Raw genomic sequence first — 22,781 nt, forward strand, 5'->3', positions numbered from 1 at the left:
TTTCTCGAGTGCATATCTATCCGGACGTAAACGAGAATCCGATGCCAACAACTTCCTTGGAGCAGTTTTGAAGCTGTTTACCTTATGAGAAAAGTATTTGTACTGAAATTTATCATCTTTTGGAACATCATCTATTACTCTCCAAGCCTGTTAAAAAGAATAACAGAACCAAGATATTAGCCATTAAGTTCTGAGTAGTTTTAGAGAAGATAGCATCTAACCTCTTTTAGTTCAGTTCCTAAAAGAGGTTTCCCTGTAATATCACATGGTTGATAACTTATTGACTTGTTCCATTTCCCTGTCATTAGTAACTTAGGCTCGTTATCGGCATTGTAAACATATCCGTTCACTTCGTAGCAGGGAGCCCTGCGTAGTTACAACCTTAAATTACTATTAGTTTAAAACAACAACAAAACGAAGAAATGACAAAGTAAACATAGTCACACCGAAACCAGCCAGTTGGTTGAAACTTTAGTACAACTTTGTCTCCAGTAGTCATGTTTGTCATGATCATGTCTCCTGACGAAGATATCCATGATCGTCCAATTAGAATGTTGTTCACTTTTGACGGAGGAATTACCAAGTCAAGCTCTACACCTTCTCTTTTGAGAGTAACACGTTGCCTGAATAACCGAGAAGACAACAAAAGAATAACAATTACATTATCTAGTTTGGCCCCTCATCAAATTAGTTGTTACTACTTAATAGTTCCGACTTCGGAAATACTTGTAACTACTTTACCTTATTTCTAGTTTGGCCCATCGTCAAATTAGAAACTACTTAATAGTTTCGACTTTGGTACTTTTAGGTCTATACTCAATTGTGTATTAGAACCTTATATGACTTGACCATCTTTAAGGTAGCTATACATGTACATCTACATATGAGAGCTCATAAATGGTGGACATTTCCAGCATCTGGAACAAAGAAGAAAGATGTGAAGAGGACATAATTTCGACTCTACGTACCTTGCAGTAGGAAAGCTGTCTCTGCTGAATTTCCCAATAGTTTGGTCTTCATCTTGTATGTGATATCACAAGTAAAATGTTCATTTTCAGCATGTAAAGCAACAATAGGGGGGATGATGACTAACCTGAAATTGAAAATCAGAGAACACTTAATTAGATTAACTCGATCCATTTTAGTTAATTACGTTTGACAATGTCTAATCTTAAATCAAGAATGCTTAATACATGAAGTGTGATCTCGACCCTCTCACCTCCTCTGCAATTAAAGTGAACTTTCCTTCATTATCCATTTCGTAAGTCTCTCCAAGGATGGGATTGAAGGGGTTTCCAGATTCTTTGCCAAGCACAGATTGTAGATACTGCCCATGATGCTGCAATGCATAACCAAGACAAACATATATTTAGTTGTTACGACGAAGAACAAACTAAAAAAAATCAATAAATAGAAGTAATTAATCACACAAGATATTTATATCATTATATGGTTCGATTTGGGAGACCTACTGTGAGGGGAACAATGGCACAACGATTTCCAGTGTTATAACTCACCAAATCCCTAACGGTCAACCGCCTCTAATTCTCTCCCGAGAACCAGAAAATAGGATATACATTTACATTGATGATAATCTTTTTTAAGACTAGGGCGACCATAAGTAACTACGAGTTGAGCTGCAATTCCAGATTGGGAGAAAGGACAACCATTGCATATTAAAAGGTTTCTTTGATCGTCAACCAGGTTAGATATTGACCTATGTTTAAGGCACTTTCAACAAATGTTCACCTTGACTTGAATGTACCAAAGTTCTTGAAACAAAATCAACATCTTTCAATATCGTCGTAATTGCTCTCCAAGGATTTGTTTAAATTTGAAATTAGTAACTGTTTTGGTTAACATATCAGCTGAATTATCTTCTATGACAATATTGTTCATTGTGACCTTATTCCATGACACCCTCGATAAAATGAAACTTGACGTCAATGTATTTAGTCCTCTCATGATACATTTGTTTTCTGGTCAAAATCAATTACATCCTAGTTGTCGCTGGCACTCATTAGCCATCCCTGCTTCAAACTCAAATGATTAACTAAACCCCTTATCATATTGTTTCCTTTACAACCTCTGTTCTGCCATGTATGTTACCTTCAATTGCATAGATAGCAATTACAAACCATAGTATTATTTTTCAACTTACGACACTTCTATAAATAATGTATAGCCTGTCAGTGCTCTCCTTTTATCAGATTCCCCTAAAAAATCTAGAAGTATCACTACTTTTACAATAAACCAAACCATCACTTGGAGTATAAACTCAGATACCGTAATATCTATTTCACTGCCAGCCATACCCCACCCAAGTCTCCCTATGTATCTTCTAATCGCATCAGTGACTTGTGAAATATAACATACATGATGCTACCTACGTAATTTCATTTTAAAATTTTGTTCGATGCACCTAAGACTCTCATCTCAAATTCATCACTTAACTCTTCAACTTATGGATTTCTAGCATGTTCTTAAAAGCAACCAACATATCATCCACATACATGAGCAAGCATACATAAGAATCATCCGAGGGTTTTTTCTATGATAGAAAAAATTATCATATTTTCTCAAATCAGATCATACTCCTTTTCAACCATAAAGGTATCAAAATGTTTGCGCCACTCCCTAGGAGATTACCCATATAAAGAATTTCTTTCACAAGCAAACATGGTCTTTACGTGTTGATTTTCTCCATGGCGAATAATAATGCGATGATTTTCACAATGAATGAAGAACAAGATTATAGAGATTTCACTGGAGTTTTAGTATTTGTAACTCAGTATAATTCCTAGCACTCAGCTACTTTTAACTCTTCCCCAAAAAAGAAAAATACGGTACCAGATTTACATTAATGATAACCCTTTTTTTCAAGATTATGGATCATTCTTAACTTACCAGTGAAAACCAACCGCATATGGGGATCTTCACATTCATCTGCTAGATCTAACAAATGAGTGTACTCCATTCTCTGCCACACCGAATGTCACATTATACCGACAACGAAAATCGTTATAAAGAAACAGTTGTTAGAGTAAAAAACTTTTGTACCTCTGCCATTTTCTGAAGTGCAGACATTGGTTCATAAACGAAAATCGGCAATGATCCCAATGATGTAACATCCGCACCTATACTCTTCCGTATTATCCCCCACAAGCTATCTTGTTCCTAGCAAGGAAACACAAAAGTAATCAAAACAGAAGAAGCGAGAAACAATTGTATAAAACTACTATGAGACCATAAATGCAGAAAATGTATTATTGGCTTGATTCTTGTATTTGAATTCAAGATACATGCCACAATATCCAAAAGAAATAGGATTTCAGCAAATATGAGTACATCACTCCAATTAGGAGCATTTGCTATGTCATGGGACAAACCGTTGCAAAGACCAAGTGAATCAAATAAAATCATTTCGAAAATTTTTGTGAAACAATGTCCGTGCCTATCAATTTAGGCAAGGTAGTCGGACCTATGATAAAACAATTAGTTGTGCCTAACCTGCCCAGTTTTTCTCTACGATGTTCTCACCAGAGCCTTTCTTCCCCGGCCGATTCTTCGTTAATTTAAGATAGTAGGTTTAATCTCTAATTTCTAAATTACTTAGGATATCTGTATTTGCTTCTAATTAATATGATGAAGAAAGTAAGTTTTTTTTAAAAACCTCATTTCTCTCTTTCTTTCTTTTTTTTTTTTTCTTTTTTTTTAGTTTGTTAGTTTTAAATAGGTTCTTATTATGTTTCGAGTTTATTAAAAACATGAACTTGGACAAAAGACCCAATTTTATACTTTTTTAGTTAAAAAGACTTGTTATGTTCTTTTTTTTAAAGACACAAATTTTGTATTTCTTTTTTGTTAAAAATCCATATATTTGTATTTTGTTTGGTTAAAACCCCAATATTTTTTACAAAAGTGTTGCAAGGGGTTGCAAAGCTGTCGTAAAGCGTTGCAAGGCGTTGCAAAGTTGTTGTAAGGCGCTCCAAAGATGTCGCAAAGCCGTTGTGAAGTTGTCACAAGACGTTCCAAATTAAAAAAAGTACTCAGCAAGTTGAAGACAAAAAAAAATTGACTGGTCTTTTCTAGCCAAAGTCCAAATTTTTTACGGAGTTTTGGCTAAATTTCCGCTATTAAAATTTGAAATTTATTAAAAGAAAAATTCATGTATGGCTTAAGTCAATTGTTTTTTTTTTTTTTTTTTTTTTTGGAAGTCGACTACGATCAACGTATATCGTTACATTTGGCATTGATACATCAAAGATGTGATACGCTCAATAACTGCCCACTCAATCTGAAACAAGAACCGGGCCTATAGCCCAACATGACAATGGCCTAAAGCCCAACTACATTATTTACACCCTAATAATCCCAAATCAAATAACCAAAGATTCCACCTTCTCTAGGATTTGAATCTGAGACCTCCAGGGATTTCTGGAGTTTATGTCAACACCTTGGAACCACTTGGGCTGCCAACCGTTGTATAGTGTTTTCTAGTGAAACTTTACCTAACGAATTATAGTATTTTTGAGTTCAAGTACGAAATTTCATTACAGATTAAGCAAGCTTCGTAAGTTCATTGAAAGCTTCGTCACGCACTATGAAGCTTCAGAATATTTATAAAACTTCATAAGCGAAGTGAACGAAAAACATAAATTTTATGTTGTGGTTTGAAGCTCATTATTATCTTACAAAATCTCATACTCTTTCTATGAAGATTCATACTCTTTCATAAAATTTCGTATTTGAAAAACACCACAAACTTTAGTGATTTAATCTGTAGTTGACATGCTTTATCTAGGCTTTAAGCTTTTCAATGTATAAGCGTGTATTCTTGTAGAGAGTTTTTGGTAGCATTCTTGGCTACCATTACTTTGTTTGGTAATGAACTATTTTGCTTCTTCGGAAAGAGTAGCATTCTTGGCTACCATTACTTTGTTTGGTAATGAACTATTTTGCTTCTTCCGAAGAAAAAAAAAAAGAACACCACAAAACCTTACGAAGTTTCATACTAAATTATGAAGCTTCATTTTATTCTATAAAACTTCATACTATTTTATGAAGCGTTCATAAGATCGTATGAAGCGTTCATACTATTATGAGATTAGTTCCTGATTAGGGCATCGTAAATTATGATTAGGGCAAAAATTTCACAAATAACACAAGTAACCAAAATTTCTTCCTATGAATAGATCTTAATAGACTCCGTAGAAAAATATGATAAAATGAAGGCTTGGTGATCTGATGGCGACCATCATTCTAGTGGGCCTCTCGGCCAGAGTACTAGTGGGCCTAACGGCCAAGTCTCCGCCTAAGCCCGCATGAGTATAGTTACCAGGTTTGAGTATTTAGGGTTTCTATGTTTTAGTATTTTAGTATCTTAGCAATCAAGGAAAGTATCCCTTAATAGTTATCTTTATTCTTTTATTTGAGTATATCTAGGAAAGTACAATCTCTATATAAGAGAAGTCTAGTCTGTCTTGTTAATGATTGAATTGAATTATCAAATACAAAATCTCCTTGATTGCATCTTCTTCTTTAATTATTTCAGTTGTTCTTCGTTTATTTATCGTTTAATTATTATTTCGTCAACTTTATTTCATTAGTTTAGTTTAATAATAATGGTGGATTCCATTACTTTTACGCTTCCGCAACAATCTACATCAGCTGGTATTCAGAGCTTCAAGAATCTGGAAACAGATAAATTTTTTTAAGATACTTCTCATCTTGAATGTTGGAAAAATCTTCCGCTTTTAGGTTGGGATCCTTTTAGAGATGCACAACAACTCTATGTTGATCGAAAAGATCAAAACAAAATTAATGTTGTTTCCAAAATTCCTATGTTTGATTATCAATATCATATAGATTTTTGGATTCAACAGATGGAGGATTGGTTTATAAACCAAGAGGTTCGTGATGAAGATAAGGTTTTTATTCTTGAACAACACTTGTCTACAAGAGTCTATGAAAAATACAACGAGATGCAATGGAGACTCGTTAATGAAGTAAAATCGTTCGTAGATGATTGGAATAAAGTGAAAATTATTTTTCGATATGCTTTTCTCCCTTTACATGAATACTTATCTTCTATAGAATCTCAAATCCAATCGAACAAATTATTATCCGAAATTCCTTCGACTACCATGGTCAATATTATTGAAGGAGAGGTTTTTGATAAAAAAAAAAAAATCCTAGTTTTTTAATAATGGAGGAAGAAAATTTCGATGAGACAGATCAAGAAGAAGAAATTCAATTGACTAACACAAGCCCGAATAAGTTGTTTGATCCATATATGATTCCGGGAGAAGAATTAGTTGTTTCGAATCATAAAATTTCGGGAGAAGAAAATTTCGATGAGACAGATCAAGAAGAATAAATTCAATTGACTAACACAAGCCCGAATAAGTTGTTTGATCCATATATGATTCCGGGAGAAGAATTAGTTGTTTCGAATCATAAAATTCTTCCGCCTCAATCTGTGTCGCCATTGATTTCTTCTCTTAAAATTCCATTACACCCGAATTTTTGGAATGATTGTGTTGGTTATGCTATTCAAACTCTCAAAGTTAATTATCTTGATTGTTATTTTTTACCCGGCGAACCACAACCTTCTTTCACGGCTCTTATATCTTTCAACCATAGAAAAGTAATAAAAGAAGATGATTCCTTTGATACTAAAGAAGAATTTCACAATGAACGTGAAATTATAAATTTGAATCCTGATTACAACAAAGGTGAAGGAGGTTATGGTCAAACTTTTATCGGTTATATAACCGAGAAGACTTGCATGAAGAACTACAATTTCGATCAGCCAATCCTATGAAAAGTCAGGTTAGTTTTGGTTCCACCCACTGTTACTGTGACAATTAACCAATACCTAGAATAAGGTGCAACGAGACTAGTTATTAAGTGGCATTATACTGCCGATAAGATCGATCAAAACCACTACCTTGGCGTCACAATTTTGGCAGTTAAATCTACCCAACAAGTAAGTGGAAAAATAATTCAAGCTTGCTTCTCCAGGTTATGCTTTGGAGGAGTTGACAAACTCCTTGGGCTAATAGAATTTATTGTCCATGAGTTGGGGTTCACAGGAAACAACACAATGAAGATGAGTTGGGTTGACTCTCATGTCTCCTTTTCGCCAACTCTCACCAAGAATGATGTTGTGAGTATCCCTGCTTACTTCAATGTTTCTAACCGACAAGGGACACAAGATGTTGTTGTGATTCCTGGTCTTAATGCTACTGCTTATGGTCTTGATAAGAAAACATCGAGTGTTGGCAAAAAGAATGCTTTGATCTTTGATCTTGGTGGCGGTACTTTTGATGTCTCTCTTCTCACCATTGAAGAGGGTATTTTTGAAGTCGATAAAGTGAATTCTCATTTGGCTTTCATGGAGTCCCTCTTCTCACTTCTTCCTAAACAAAGAAGTGCATTGTTCTAATACACAGGTCTCCAGTTTGAAATCACTGATAACTATAAACGTGTTACCGATTTTGGTTTTGGGAACATTCATGGACCGATTCAATACTGTTGGGTTTATTCCTGGAACTTAGTCGATGGTGCCTATCACATGTTGGATAAAATGTTCTTAAGAGGTTTTTCAACTACCCGGTTTTTTCGAGTAAGGGAAGATTTAACTACGGTATTGCCCAGCTTGACAAGTTCTGCTAAAGTTACTATTTACAAACTTCACGATGATGAACGTGGGAAGCTAGTTTTTGAGAGTCATAGCGACACTACATATTTCCATATCGTTACCTTTCTTAGAGTCGGTTTTATTGATAATTCGTCTCTTGGTAAAGAACTTTTGGGAATTGCAATAAGTCTCTCTTCATATTGGTTCATGTTACTTCACACCTTGAAGATTGTTAAGTGGAAAGTGTTACCGTGGGAAGATGACAAGATCAACATTGTTTATTCTTCACGCGTTGGTCGGGACCTCGATAGTATAATTAACGTTGGTATTAACAGAACGGAGGTTTGGAGCGTGATAGATTGGATGACCAAATTCATAGTGGATTTTTCTGTAGACAATAATGTGGTGTTTATGATCATATTCATCGAATTACTAGATGACGGGAGATGTCGAAATTTGTTAGATGTTTGTTTCATACAATTGATTTCGCGGGATCTATCGCTTCGTGGGTTTTGGATTTTAGTCAATGATTTTCTCCATATTTGTCTTCTTCGACTTTTTGGCAAATTTCGTGCAAAGTGGGAACTAAGGATTGCTTTCAAAATCGTCACCAAAGTTACCTTCCACATCGTTAACATATATCCGTATTACCTGGATGATCCGTTTTTTGACGACACCAACTCGGGGACAAGTTGTTTCTCAGCGGGGGAGTATGATGGCGACCATCATTCTAGTGGGCCTCTCGGCCAGAGTACTAGTGGGCCTAACGGCCAAGTCGCCGCCTAAGCCCGCATGAGTATAGTTACCAGGTTTGAGTATTTAGGGTTTCTATGTTTTAGTATTTTAGTATCTTTGCAATCAAGGAAAGTATCCCTTAATAGTTATCTTTATTCTTTTATTTGAGTCTATCTAGGAAAGTACAATCTCTATATAAGAGAAGTCTAGTCTGTCTTGTTAATGATTGAATTGAATTATCAAATACAAAATCTCCTTGATTGCATCTTCTTCTTTAATTATTTCAGTTGTTCTTCGTTTATTTATCGTTTAATTATTATTTCGTCAACTTTATTTCATTAGTTTAGTTTAATAATAATGGTGGATTCCATTACTTTTACGCTTCCGTAACAATCTACATCATGATCTTCTTGATCAAACACATTGTTGCAATTTGATGATCGTTTGAGTTTTTAAGGAAACAACCTTGAATAATGTCGATTTAGTAGTTCAAAGAGAAAACTCCTATTTTATGAAATACTTCACATTATCTTTTAACTAAATGGACTTTGAAGAGGATTTCAATCAGATCTAGTTTTTTTATGAAGCAAATCTAAAGAGAAACCATGAAACCTTTCATTTGATTTTTTAATTGGGTTTAGTTCTTGTGTTCTAACAAAGACATTTGAAATTAATATCATTGGTTCTAAAAGTCTTAGAGGTCCACAAATTTTTTGGACCTCCTATTTTTTTTTTTGGAGATGCTACAATGACTTAAAGGGTGACTTAGAGGATGACATAATGACGTGAAGTACACTAAAAAACACTAAAAGACAAAGTTTTTTTAAAGTTTGACTACCGTAGTGACCGTTTTTGTTTCCAAATGAGGAAACATGTCATCCTCTAAGTACCAAATTCTAAGTCACACTACTGATGAACTTTTGCATTTTGAATGGACTGTTGATTCTTATTTAGGTGTGAAGTAGGTCTACTTTTCTTGCTTCTTATATCATTCTTTCTTTTGGTGTAAGAGCACTTTTATGTATTTGTGAAAGCTTAAAGATCATAGGTGAGAAAATCAGTAAAATTAGGGAAAGAAAACATCAAGGGGGGGGGGGGGGGGGGGGGGGGGGGGGGGACAAAAACTCAGTTTGACATCCATGGGAAGTGAGAAAGAAAAACATAGTTACTTACCCCTTGCTTCCATCTTTTTTTATTATCTATTGTTGTTGTTGTTGCATCCTCTGTGGTGCCTCCTTTTGGATTAGTGGTATCTACTCCTTCATTACTGAGCCACAATTGAAAAATAGAAGTACTATTAAGATCATCACATTTTTGGGTTTCCTTTTTTCTTATAATCAAATCCAAGATCTGATTTTTATGGGGTTAGAAACAGAGAGTGAGAAAGAAACCTTCCAAGTAATGTTATTTTAATTTAGAGAGAGAAATTCAAGTAGAAATTTAAGATCAAAAGTTTATACCAGTTGACTGATTTGTGATTAGAGCTCCCAATATTAGACAAGCTAGACTTAATGGAGGAAAGAAATCTGCTTCCTCTGTTTTGACTACTTCCTGAAGCCATCAAAGAAAAAACCCTAACTTAACAAATAATACAATGTTCTTCACAAGATGTTCTCTTAAAGAAAACGAGGGTCTCTCTCTCTTGAGGGATTGATTTTCTAGAGAGAGAGAGAGTATTAAAGGATGATTACAACTCAAAGGGACAGAGAATAGTTAGGTTAGAAAGAGAGAGAGGTGATTTAATGTAGTTGGCGCGAAAATTAGATTACCGTTAACTTACCCTGAAATCTGTAACTACATCAAGCGACAGAAAGATCTGTTAGTTGTATCTCGAGACCAAATCCAGCTGTCTATATTTTGTGTGGGCTACTTAACTAGAATTTGTAGCTGGCAAGATCATTTTCCCCCCTCAATTTGAAGGAGAAACACGTTTAGGATGTTTCAAGTGGATGGGAATGGGGACCGATTTAGTTGACATGAATAGACCCGAATTGAATGACAATCTATCTACACATGTGATTTCTTACACAACAAGAACGTAAATGTAGGGTCAACAGTTGGTAGCCCAAGTGGTCCATGGTGTTGACATAAACTTGATAAACTCCAGAAACTCCTGGAGGTCCCAGGTTCAAATCTCAGAGAAGATGTAATCTTTGGTTATTTGAAATGGGATTATTAGGGTATTAATAATAATGTAGATGGACTTTAGGCCATAATTTAGATGGGCTTCAGGTCATAGTTTAGATGGGCTATAGTAATGGAATTACCAGAAAAAAAAAAGGAACGTAAATGTAGGCAAGTGCCTTGAGCTAATAAAATATTTTTGGGTTTTTTGAGCTTACCCCCTCACAATTAATTGGTAATTGAGTTTACCCTCTTCAGTAATTGGTATTTGAGCTTACCCCCTTGAATTTAGATTTTTTGTCAAAACTACTAAGGATACGTTTGGTATGTGATATTAAAATCAGAAAGTAAATAATATAATAAACAAAATCAATATTTACTAATCATATTCCTGACCAAATCAAACAATAAAATGAGGTAGAATCCCTAATATGAATCATATTGAAGAATAGTTGTTCTTGGTAGTGGCAATTATTTCACGTACGCCAAACATAGCTTTTGTTTTTTTTGTCACTAATAGTAAGTCCAAGGGGGTAAGCTCAATTACCCATTATGGAGGGGGGTAAATTTAATTACCAGTTAGTGAGGAGGGGGTAAGCCCAAAAAACCCAATATTTTTAGATTCATAATACAGTATTTTTAGATTCATACTTAAAATATACAAATTTGAAAAGTCATTTGCTTTTTAAGTTATTTCGAATAAAGAAAGTCAATGCGAAGACGTCTAGAGATGCACTTAGTCATGATGTGATTGTGGTGTTCTTTCACTAAAACTAAAAATTTTTGGTTTGGCCTTCTGATTTTGGTGAAATTAGCAACATCGATTGTGGCAGGAGGTAATGATAAATATCTAAACCCATCCTTTGGATAAATAAATGTCGTTGTTCGCGACCCTTAAAAAATTTTCAGATCTCTGTCTCCATTTTTGTCTCTGTCTCCATTCTTATCCTTCGTTATCGAAAAAGGGTTTCTAGGGCTTCCTCCCGATGAAGGGGGAGAACCCTTGTCGACGACAACTCTTTGTCGTTGACTGGGGATGAAGTTTCAAAGAGATAGAATAGGTGAGAGAGAAGGATATGGAGAGATTGAGTAGAGAAACAAGGAGAAAAAATAGAGATAGAGAAATGAAGTGGTGTTTGTGGTTAGAGGTTTATGGATAGTTAAGTTCGATAAAATTAACCGAGTTGAATGGTTTTCAAGAATACTCCAAAGGTACGAAGAGTCAATAGTTATGGAAATTGATGCATAATTTGGGACCCAAGAGAGTACGTTAATTTTTTGGGGCATTACGCAATCAAGCCTTTTACAAGGGCTTAAAGTTAAGAAGAAGAAAATGAAATACCCAAACCCACGATTACATTACCATTCCATTTCAGTTTGGCATCCGTTGCTAATATATTAAGAGGGTCCCATAAATTTAGTCCATTAATAAGAATGTTGGAAATTAAAAAGACTTTAATTTCAGAATGATTATGGAAATTATAACTTGCGCAAACAAAGAAGAATGAAGAAGGAATAAACTGAATTGAATTATTTGACTTGAAATGATTTAACTACAAAGACTGATCTATTTATAGACCAAAACTTCAACTACTAACTAAGACTACTACTAACATCATCCCCATTAACTTATGAATTTTTGAGCTTATAGCCCTAAAAACGGGCCCTAATATGACATTTAGTCCTCTCTAATCCCTTAAAGGGTTTGAAAACCAAAATAATAATGTAAATAGATATCTAGTCCATTTGTATACATCTAGAGAGAAAACACAAATCCCTAGAATACCAATAAAATCATAATAACTAATGGCCGCGGCTTCGGGGAATAAAGAAAATTCTCCGGGGAATAAAGACTTTCTTAAAACTAGTCAAATAAGATTGACTTTTTATGTTTTTTTTAATTGCTAAGGGGCTTCTAATTTTAGAAGATGCTATAAAAAAGGCTCCTCCATCTCATCACCTCTCTCTGCCACTTCATCATCTTCTCCGGCGAAAGTCGCCGGCCGGATAATTTTTCGGTCGGCGACCTTCAAACATAATTTTTTTTTATTTTCTCTCTCCTCTCTCTCTCTAAATTTTTTTCTTTTTTCTCTCTCTAGATCTGTTCTAGAGAGAGAGAGAGAAAAGAAAAAAAAAGAGGAAGCAATGAATTAAGATAAATCTCATTCCCATGACTTTAGCTGATTCAAGATTACAAAGGACCAATTGGATGCATTACGATTAAGGCAGCTTCTCATATGTTGCAGATAATCGCTGAATTATGTACATTTTATGTTGTTCAGATTCAAAAAATGGATGTTTTAAAGCTTGCTTTGAGGCGTGAAACTCTAAATCGCCATGGAAGAGCAAAAAATTAGCTTTTGTTCTAATATGAGAAGGCGAAGTCGTCTAAATCTAGATCGAAGTTCTCCGTAACATATGTAGCAAGATAACGTTTGGGTGCGTAAAAATTTCGAATTCTTTCGATATAATCACTAAATAGTTACCACCCTATCATATAGTAGCTATATATACAAGATACTACTACTGCGGTGATCTCAGAATATCAAAAGATGCCAAATTCGGTTACTTCCAATGAATCGAGATATCTTTGATGACCGAAAAGGATGGATCTTATCCCATTTGTTGACTAATCTGGAGAAGGATAGTTAACATTTGAAGATAGCGGCTGGTTCATCAATACGGTAACCATAGTCGCCATTACCCTAAAGAGTGAAGACTAATAACATGAAGATCTTGGTGATTTTCTCTGTGTTACTATCGATTTGAGATTAAAATTCACTTTGATGGATTTATAACAAGTCTACCCATTAGAAAATCGACGTAACTAATCAAAGTACTAAACAATTCGTGAGAACAGACCTTCTCTCTCCCTCTCTAGATCTGTTCTAGAGAGAGGGAAAAGAAAAAAAAAATTTAGAGAGAGAGAGGAGAGAGAAATTTTTAAAAAAAAAAAATTATGTTTGAAGGTCGCCGCCCAAAAAATTTGCCGGCCGGCGACTTTCCCCGGAGAAGATGATGAGGTGTCGAGAAGATGAAGTGGCAGAGAGAACAGATGAGATGAAGGAGAACTTTCAAAAAATGTATTCTGTATTCCCCATAAAAATTTATTCCCCAGCGAATGTTCTTTATTCCCCAAAGCCGCGGCCTTCCTAATCTAACCTTCTTCATATATTATAACTGATTTATCTTCAAAATCCATAAATATCTGCTTCCATTTTTATCTCCCACATTCTCTCTCCAATCACGTTTCTAAATCTAACCTTCCTCATATATTATAACTGATTGATCTTCAAAATCCATAAATATCTTCTTCCATTTTTATCTCCCACATTCTCTCTCCAATCACGTTTCTAAAAAAAGGTTTGTTAGCTTCATTATTTTCAGTAACCGAAACCTCTTTATTCTCTCTCTCTAAATCCGATTCACATAACAAAACCTCCATTAAGCTCTGAAATCTTGTTTCATCTTCATTAGAATGTTTTTCAAACATTCGTCTTCTAATCAGGTTTTACAAACATTCATCCTTCATCAGCTTCTCAGGTTAAATTAACAGATTCTCTCTCTCTAACATTAATCGTAACAGATTTATTCATTTTGTTTTCCTGTTTGTTTACAGATTTATGAGGTTTATTTTCTCTCTCTATGATTTTCATAACTGTTTATGATATGGATGTTTAATCCTTCTTTACTGATTCGTTCAAACCGATTATGTTTTGTTTTCATCTGATTATCATATCATATTTCTTTATATTTATGTTTAATTTTTGTGGTTTCTGATCTTTCTTCAGATCAGATCTATCTGTCCGTATAATTTTCGAACCTGGTGATTATCCGTACTGTTTCTCGTAACAGAATATACAATACAGTTAATTTAGTATACGTTTTTATACTTTCCAGTAAATTACGCGAACTTTACAGGTAAGATGTTATTATTACTGAATGATATATATGTGTATTTTTAATACAAATTATACGTACTTTATCATTGATATCAAATACATATTACAGATGTGCATACAGTATCAAAAATTTATCCAACATTACTCTACCTTTTCTTACCTGCAAAGATGCCACGACAAGCGTATAAAGCTTCTCTTAACCAAATAAACAATCGTACTTTGCCATACATTATATATAATTTACTGAAATGTACATGTCATTTATGATACAAATTTGTTTATTTATTAAATGTCTCATTATTAATGTATGTTAATCTAGGTTTAAGCTTCTTGATGATCTGATATTTCTTCACCTCAGATCTTTGGTTTCGTACAATTTTATGAACCAGGTGTTATTTCGTAGTTTTTATAAGAGAATGTAAAATACGTGTAATTTGTTATACATTCTATATAATTTGTAATAAATTATAAAACATCGTATAAGTGCACATAAATTATGTATTATTTATTTACCATTACGCGTACTTTTCACCCAAAACAGTAGCCTTGTTAAGCTTACCAGACTACTCAAAACCTTCAAATATTGTCAAAATTTGACAAACATTATACATAATTTACGCAACTGCACATGTAGTTTATAATACAATATATGATTTGTTTGTTTAATGTATGTGTATTTATGTGTGTAGATTTGATATAACAGATGGAATTTCAAACAAAATCATCAAATCAAAGTAAGTCATCGAAACTAAATCCTGATGGCTGAGATAAAATATTTACTGAAGTTGGTCAGTTGTTTCCTGGTGGTGCAAAAACATTTGGATATGCTCTTCGACAATATAGTGTAACTGTTGTTTGTCTCGCTCAAGACTACAAATGGAGAGTACATGGATGGACACCATTTTTGAACCAGAGAAGATTTTGTACGTTTTTTTGTAACAGAATGTAAAAGATGTGTAATGTAAAAGAAATTATGTGTAACTTGTTGAACAAGACCCACATACATTTGATGAATTACGTTGTATACATGACCAATGATGGTTTCCTCGTCATAAATAACACATAATTTACGTATTTGTTTCATAATTTGTATTCGATGTGTATTTATGTACGAGTAAAAACGAAAAAAATTGCTGCTTTAATGTTCCCAAAAAAATATACTATTTCCAAATCTGAAAGTTAAGTGAGAGAAAGTGATATATATGTTTTGTATATTAACCCCCAAATCACGCTAAATTGATCTCAGAAAATATACTCTTTCCAAATCTGAAAGTTAAGTGAGAGAAAATTGATTTGGATCGAAAAAAAAATTTACATAGTAAGATAGAGAAAATTGATTTGGTTTCCAAATCTGTGTAGAAGAGAGAGAAAATTGATTTGGAAATATCCGTGGTGATGGCGTTTCGTTTTGGTTAGGATTTTAGTTTCTGATTGATTCGGATAATAGGAAAGAATTAATTTTAATTTCCAAATCTGTTTAGAGGAGAGAGAAATTATGATTTGTTTCTATCCATTTTTTGCTAATAAATCCCCCAAATTACGCCCAAATCTATCTTTTCAAAACGCGCGAATTTTGAACGTGGGACATTGACAATACTGTGTTTAGAAAGTGAGGGGTTTTATGTCCATAATGTAAAAGGACTAAATATCCATATTTTGGGAAGATTGGATCATAAATATTTTTTGAACATTATTTTGGTCTATATACCCATGAACCCTTAACTTATCTATTAATCCCACTAACTAGTACATTAACCCCACTAAAATTAACTCTCTAATTACTTAACTAATAAAATTAATATACTCATTAAATTTGAGTTTAAATAAATTTAACAAAGAAACCTACCCTACTTCGCAAATCAATTCTACCTTATTATTAAATTAATCAATGAAAGTTAGGTTTTACATTAAAGTTCAACCAAAAACAAGGGTTTGCATTGAAGAGAAACTGAGTCTTTGAAAGGTAATCTTGGAGCTGTGGACAATAACCTAAAACAACTTTTTTTGGTTGAAAGGGTTAAGGAGCAACTTGATTAAGGGTTCTTTCAAAAAAAAAAATTTGATTAAGGGTCTGTGGTGATTATTTTTCGTTACACTGTAATTATTTTACGGAAAATGACACTATCACGTCTCCCGACTGAATCCCGACCTACGTGCCGGCATAGATCTAGAGAGAGAACTTTTTTAACTTTGTCTCTCTAGATCTATGCCCGACACTTCAGTCGATCGAGAATCAGTCGGGAACGTGTCGGGCATAGCATAACAAATGTTATTGTACTACGGTTATGATTATTGTAGCCATGACTTTTTAATTACCATCTAAGATTGATGATGAAATCTGTATTTGACTGTTTAACAACATACGTTTAATAAATTAAATCTTTTTGTTGTGCTTCGATATTTTGATTGTTTTTATTTTATCAAATTGATTTTTTTTTTCATTTTCTACTCCTTTAAATTTCATGCATCGTACTTAAGTTAAATTCTTTGATGATGTATGCCTATTTATTGACAGACTATAGCTTGAAGATTTACTTTTCAAAACAAAACAATTACAATATTATGGTTTATAAATCGGTTTTGAACGAAAACATCTTCCGAAATTAGGTAGGGTGAATATTCTAAATTTTGAGTTATAAATGAAGCAATTTATTTAGTCAATTACTTGTTTCTAAAAGTGATTTTACTTTGTGGCTTATAAAACGCGAGAATTTTCTCGTTTTGATTTCTTTCCATTTAGTTTTCCATTTATTTATTATTTTGCTTTCTCATTAAATTTAAAGTTCTTTTATTTACTGGTTTTAGATTTAAATAACTTTTCAGTCTTATCTTCGCAGAATCGACCGTACTTACCTAGGTCTACACTACATAAACTCGTGCACTTCTAGTTACTTTTATTACAGAATACGAGTTTACTAAAACATATTATAGGCTATATTTTAAATTCGCCTCAGAAGTGGTGGTTGGGAAAGTGACGAAAGAAAATATATATCTGGAAAAGAAATTTGGAGGGTCGCCAGTAATGGAAGTTTGTCGACGACCTTCTGGTGTGAAAAGAATAAGTGGTGGTTTGTAGGAAACAAAAAGAAATTCCACCCTAAATTTTGAAAATCCTGGAAAATTTTGTTGTTTCCCAAAAACATCGACATTTCTAAATGTGATTAGGCACAAGACTGCATCCACTCGTACGAGATCTTTTGCTCAAAGTCTGTCGTCTCTGTTGGGTGACATAAAATGGTATGGTTGTGCGGTCGATTACGCTTGAGCCTAAGTCTAGTATGTATTCAACGTTGTGGACATCCAACTCAAAATCAATCAGAAATGACGAGAGAGAATGCACCTTTTGTATTCATGACCTTGTGTTTGTGGATGAACAGTAACATTCAAGTATCTAATTTACTAGCCAACGACTGGTAGCTTAGTTGGTAATACACGTACTTTAAAACCCTGGTGGTCTCAGGTTTGATTTCCAGTGGAATCTATAGTTTATTGAGTTTTGGGTTACTAAAGTCATAAATAAAATAGAAATACCTAAAGGAGTTATTGATAAAATTTAGTACCGAAAGGAGTTATTGATAAAATTGAGAAATGTCAAAGGAACTTTTGGTGGGGACATAATTCGGAAGTGTCGAAGATGCACTATATAAATTGGGATACATTACAAGAGAATCGGAAGAATGGAGGGCTTGGTATAAGAAACATGGGTCTTGTTAATCAAGCATTGATCGGAAAATTAGTTTGGAGATTTGTGAATGAACCAAATGCTTTATGGGTGCGGCTTCTCAAAGCTAAATACCTAAAACATTTGGATTTTTGGCAGTTTAATCCTAAACAATCCGCTTTATTGACTGCTACATGGAAAGGTATTCCGGAAATGCGAGAACGAGTAAAAGAAGGGATGTGTTTTCTTGTAGGGAATGGGAAAAATATCAAAATATGGAAAGATCCTTGGGTACCGACATTGAGGGGATTTATTCCAGGTAAACGAAGTGATAGAGAGGCCCTACCTTCACCGATCTTCGTCCATGATTTAATAGATGGGCAGGGATTATGGAAGAAATCCATAATTGAGCAGTTATTCAACTCTCTTGCTGCAAAAGAGATTCTTAAAATCAAACTACCGAGAAGAGATACAAGTGATAAGATGGTATGGATTCAAACCGAGAAGGGAGTCTTTACGACAAAATCATTATACACATCGATTATAAAGGCGAAACCATCAACATCCAAGACTTTAGAACTGTCGAATGAGTTGAAATGGAAAAAGTATGGTCAAAGTTCAATCTTGCACCAAGAGTGAGAACCTTCATTTGGAGAATATTGAATGATGCATTGCCAAAAAAAAAAGAGCACTACGGTTTAATACTACAATATCTCAATTGTGTGAGTTTTGTAGCGAAGAAGTGGAGGACATAGATCATATATTCAGAAATTGCCGCATGGCAAGAGAAACATGGATATGTCCGCCACTTGACCTGAGATTGGAAGGACAAAGAAGCTTTCATGATATTCTATGTGATTGGATAGTAGGGGAAGAAGAAGAGAAGATAGTTACATAAAGGTTTTGTGTTGCTTGGTATCTATGGAAAGCGAGAAATAAATTGGTTTTCGATAAATCCTTGAAAGGAGGGAGACAAATTATAAATGCAGCAATGAAATTGAATGATGAGTTTATGAATTCAGGGCACCCATTAGGTGCTTCAAGTGAGGAGAATATGTTAATTAATTCACAGGTTTGGAAGCCCCCTTTGACGGAGGAACAAAGTAAACTTTGATGCGGGTTACAAGGAAGGGCAAGCAAAGCTTGCAGCTGTTTGCAAAACCTCAACCGGTGACTTTGTGATGGCCTTGGCTCACGAAACAAGCGCTACATCGGCACATGAAGCTGAAGCTAAAGCAACACTTTTAGCCTCAATGTTAGCTGCAGACTTACCTCAATATGATTTTATTATCGAAGGGGACGCCTTAAATGTGGTAACGGCTTGCTCAAACCTTGAAGACGATATACCATGGAAGATTCGATCTATTGTGCTTGATATTCAAAATAATACAACACTTCTCAATAAGTGTAGTTTTGCTTATTGTCCGAGAAATGCGAATAAAGTCGCACATTTGCTAGCTAATTCTTATAAGGAACAATTCTGACACACCAAGTGTATTGATTACGGTTCCTGAGAGTATTGTAAGTCAGTTGGAGACAGATAAATCCAACATTTCTATGATTTGAGATTGAGATAAAGTTAGGGTGAGCCTATTTTCATCAAAAATAAATAAAAATAAAAGAGAAATGTTAAATGCACTCACCATTTTTGTCATATGCACTCACAACCTCTCATATGAGTGTAAATAATAAAATTGGTGAGCGCATTTTAAATTTCTCCAACTAAAATAGTTTGATAGTCTTTGCGCCTCTAGTTTAGATGGGCTTTTAGGCCTCTAGTTTAGATGGGTTGTAGGCAAGGTAACTTATAATGTTTGTATTGAGACAGTTATCCTGCTGATCACATCTTGATGATGTATCAATCCCTTTGCAATTGATTGCGTAGTGACGTAGTCACCCTTCTACAAAAGAGTATCTGATTCACTTCCATTGTCTAATGTAAAATGTGAAGACCATTTTTTCCTTCTAAAAGGCTCGTTGTGACGAACCAAAATGGGAGAAGCATAGAAAGACAAAAATGTGTTTGCCTTATAAACAGCAAATAACACTACTTTTGCTCCGTACCTGTAAATACTGCATACATGCACCCCATAGAAGCTTCAACAAAGGTTTATTCCATTTGAATATATTTAGAGATTCCTCGTTAAAGTCTGGCCGGACTCTAGGGTACTTGGCAAGCCAGGATGGTTCACGAGGCCATCTCGGGCTTCCCCTATTCCTATCATTTAGCAATTTTGTGCTCATACCTAGCCTCGAGCCCGTGACATGTTGGGAGCACTGGAAAGCATCTCAACCAACTGGGCTACAAGAGACAAGGTATCATTTAGCAATTTGGATGTGCAACAAAATTATTTTCTCATTCAATTCTACTAGAACTTTACAGTTTCTCCAAACTAACCAAATCACTTTATCACTAACAAACTCAAAAAAATGCAATACTTTTTCTTGTTTTGTTTTTTGATTCCTGTCTGTAACTATATCTATTCTGTATGTCCTTGTATTCTACTTCTTTCTCTTGTTTATTTCGAACTTCAATTCTTTTGCTCATAGAAAAAATGATCCCATTCATGTTCTTTTTCTGTCCCAAACAAATTATATTTCCATGTGTTTCCTTCTGAATAAGGAGGCTCGTCGGGATTTCGCCCCCCACTCATATCCTTTCTCATTTTATTCACTCTCTCAATCACTCCTTTGACTGCTATATCAAATGCATCTTCAATGGTCTCAAGTCTAGACCTTGGATCTGCATATACCACCTTCGGTATCAACTTTATAACTTCTTCTCTCATTGCTCGAACCTTCTCCTTGGGTATTCGTTGTAAAACCGATTCTATACTTACTTTCCCGTTTCTTACTTCATTTTCGGGTATAAGAACTGAATATTTCGTATATTCTTTTGGTAAGTGCCATATATATTGAATATAAGCTGACCCAGGATGGAAAAAAACTGGTATGCACCCAGCTAGTATCGAATCAAAAGCTGATCTTCGAGTATATGAATCTCCTGATGGTTGTAAACAGAAGACCGAGGATTGAAACAACTTCATCACATTACTTGGTTTATGACAAGTTCTGCTTCCTTTATTACAATCTAACAACTTACATTTCCTCCTTGATGCTAGGCATTGTTCGATAATGTCGCCTCGAATAGATCCTGTAATGTTCGGTCTTGGTGCACCAGCAAAGGAGAACAAGTATCGCTTCTTTTGTCTTCTCATTCTGTTCTGCCATTGATATACCTCATTATCCGATGAAGGATGGAAGTAAGTCGGGTAAGGTATACCGAAATCATTTCGATGCCAAGGGCTTGCTTCGATTACTAAAATCGACATGTTTTTCGTTTCGGGTAAAATCATTAGCTTATTACCCCAATCAGAGTCTTTATTTGTTAACCTTCTAAAGTCCCAAGTAATTCTTCCTGCAACAAGAAAGTGGTCTCTTCCCCATAATACTTTCCATTCGGGTTGTTCTTTGAGCCATTTCACAAGATCGAGAGAAGTATTATCTCTCGCCGTTCTATCAAACCCCCAAAGATATCGACAAATATCAAGACCCGAATAGAATGGCACGAAAATTGCAGAAGCTAATGAAGAATTGTTTGTTAAACACTTGTAGTTTTTCATTCTATTATGAAATATAACTTCTAAAGTAAATTGATTTGTAGCATACCATCCTCTTGTAGAGAAGACTCCTTGCGAGTTCCCGATTCTTGGCCCAAGGCCCGCATTCGTCATGAATGGACACATATCGGTCCATTCGTAAAGTGTTCTACATTGCTTGATAAAATCCTCATTGAATCTTCTTGGTAAATTATGAACATAAATATACTTACCAGAACATGGATCTGGTTCTATTTCAACCTCGTTTTCTATAACCTGTTCTGTTTCGATAGGTTCTTCGTTGTTCTCTTCAGTGATGGGCTTTTCGCTTACGGACTTGTCCCCGTTCGGTTCTTCTCTGTTCTCTCCGATGGACTTTATACTAATAGGTTCTTGGTTAGTTCCAGTTTTCTGAGTTGATTCCATCTCATTCCCATTTTTCGTAACAAGTTTTTCGTTAACAAGCTCAGTATTATTGGATATACCGACTATTGGATTTGATTCCGCTACTATAGCAGAATAAACATAATCGTTCATGAACGAATGAATCTTACCTTTACTACTAATATAAATCGAAGAATTCGAGTAAAATAATAAGAACCATAATGCAAACGAAGCGAGAATTATGAACCGAGATAGATAAAAGCATATTCTTGTTGATGATTTCTCCATCTGCTGTTGTTTTCGATTTGTCGAAAACATTGTTGTGGAGAAATTTAAGCTAACACCTCCAAACCCAATATCCAATCCATAAAAGAAACATAGAAGACTCAATGATTGTTGAAGACCATGAAAAGAGATGAATTGAAAAAGAAAATTGAATCTGTGTTGATGGAGATAGAGAGAATGAAATGTAAAGAGAGAAAGAGGGGGATTTGAACAAAAATAGTAGGCATAATTGAATAATTCAAGCCATTTTTAGATCCATTAAACTAGTGGAGAAGTTACAAATAGTTTCTATTACCATAAACTCCTTGACCAATAAAGGATAAACTAAAACTGAAAGGAAGTTATAGGTAGACATCATATATAGTTGTATAATCACTGAATCACTTATATGGTTGCCTTCTAGTTGGTGTCATTGTTATTTGGCATGAGACTCAATGAGTTTGAGG

The 22,781-nt window shown here is 34.5% G+C and overlaps 1 protein-coding gene and 1 pseudogene across 2 annotated transcripts; both read right to left on the minus strand.

The window, feature by feature from the left end:
- Positions 1–10,064, minus strand: LOC147550327 (oxysterol-binding protein-related protein 3B-like; annotated as a pseudogene). The gene is made up of 9 exons (XR_015237443.1): positions 9,841–10,064; positions 9,554–9,647; positions 3,061–3,177; positions 2,908–2,980; positions 1,220–1,339; positions 969–1,093; positions 447–623; positions 222–366; positions 1–147 (listed from the first exon to the last, which is right to left on the minus strand). The product of XR_015237443.1 is annotated as an oxysterol-binding protein-related protein 3B-like (transcript).
- Positions 10,065–20,405: 10,341 nt separating this feature from the next.
- LOC147550328 (putative xyloglucan galactosyltransferase GT12) lies at positions 20,406–22,515 on the minus strand. The gene has a single exon (XM_086671749.1). The coding sequence runs from the start codon at positions 22,366–22,368 to the stop codon at positions 20,599–20,601; it is 1,770 nt and encodes a 589-aa protein (XP_086527875.1). The 5' UTR covers positions 22,369–22,515; the 3' UTR covers positions 20,406–20,598.
- Between the last annotated feature and the right edge of the window lie 266 nt (positions 22,516–22,781).

This window comes from Eschscholzia californica, unplaced genomic scaffold (genome assembly GCF_041429995.1).
Source record: "Eschscholzia californica isolate CP2 unplaced genomic scaffold, dmEscCali1.0.p SCAF_3, whole genome shotgun sequence".
Classification (NCBI taxonomy): domain Eukaryota; kingdom Viridiplantae; phylum Streptophyta; class Magnoliopsida; order Ranunculales; family Papaveraceae; genus Eschscholzia; species Eschscholzia californica.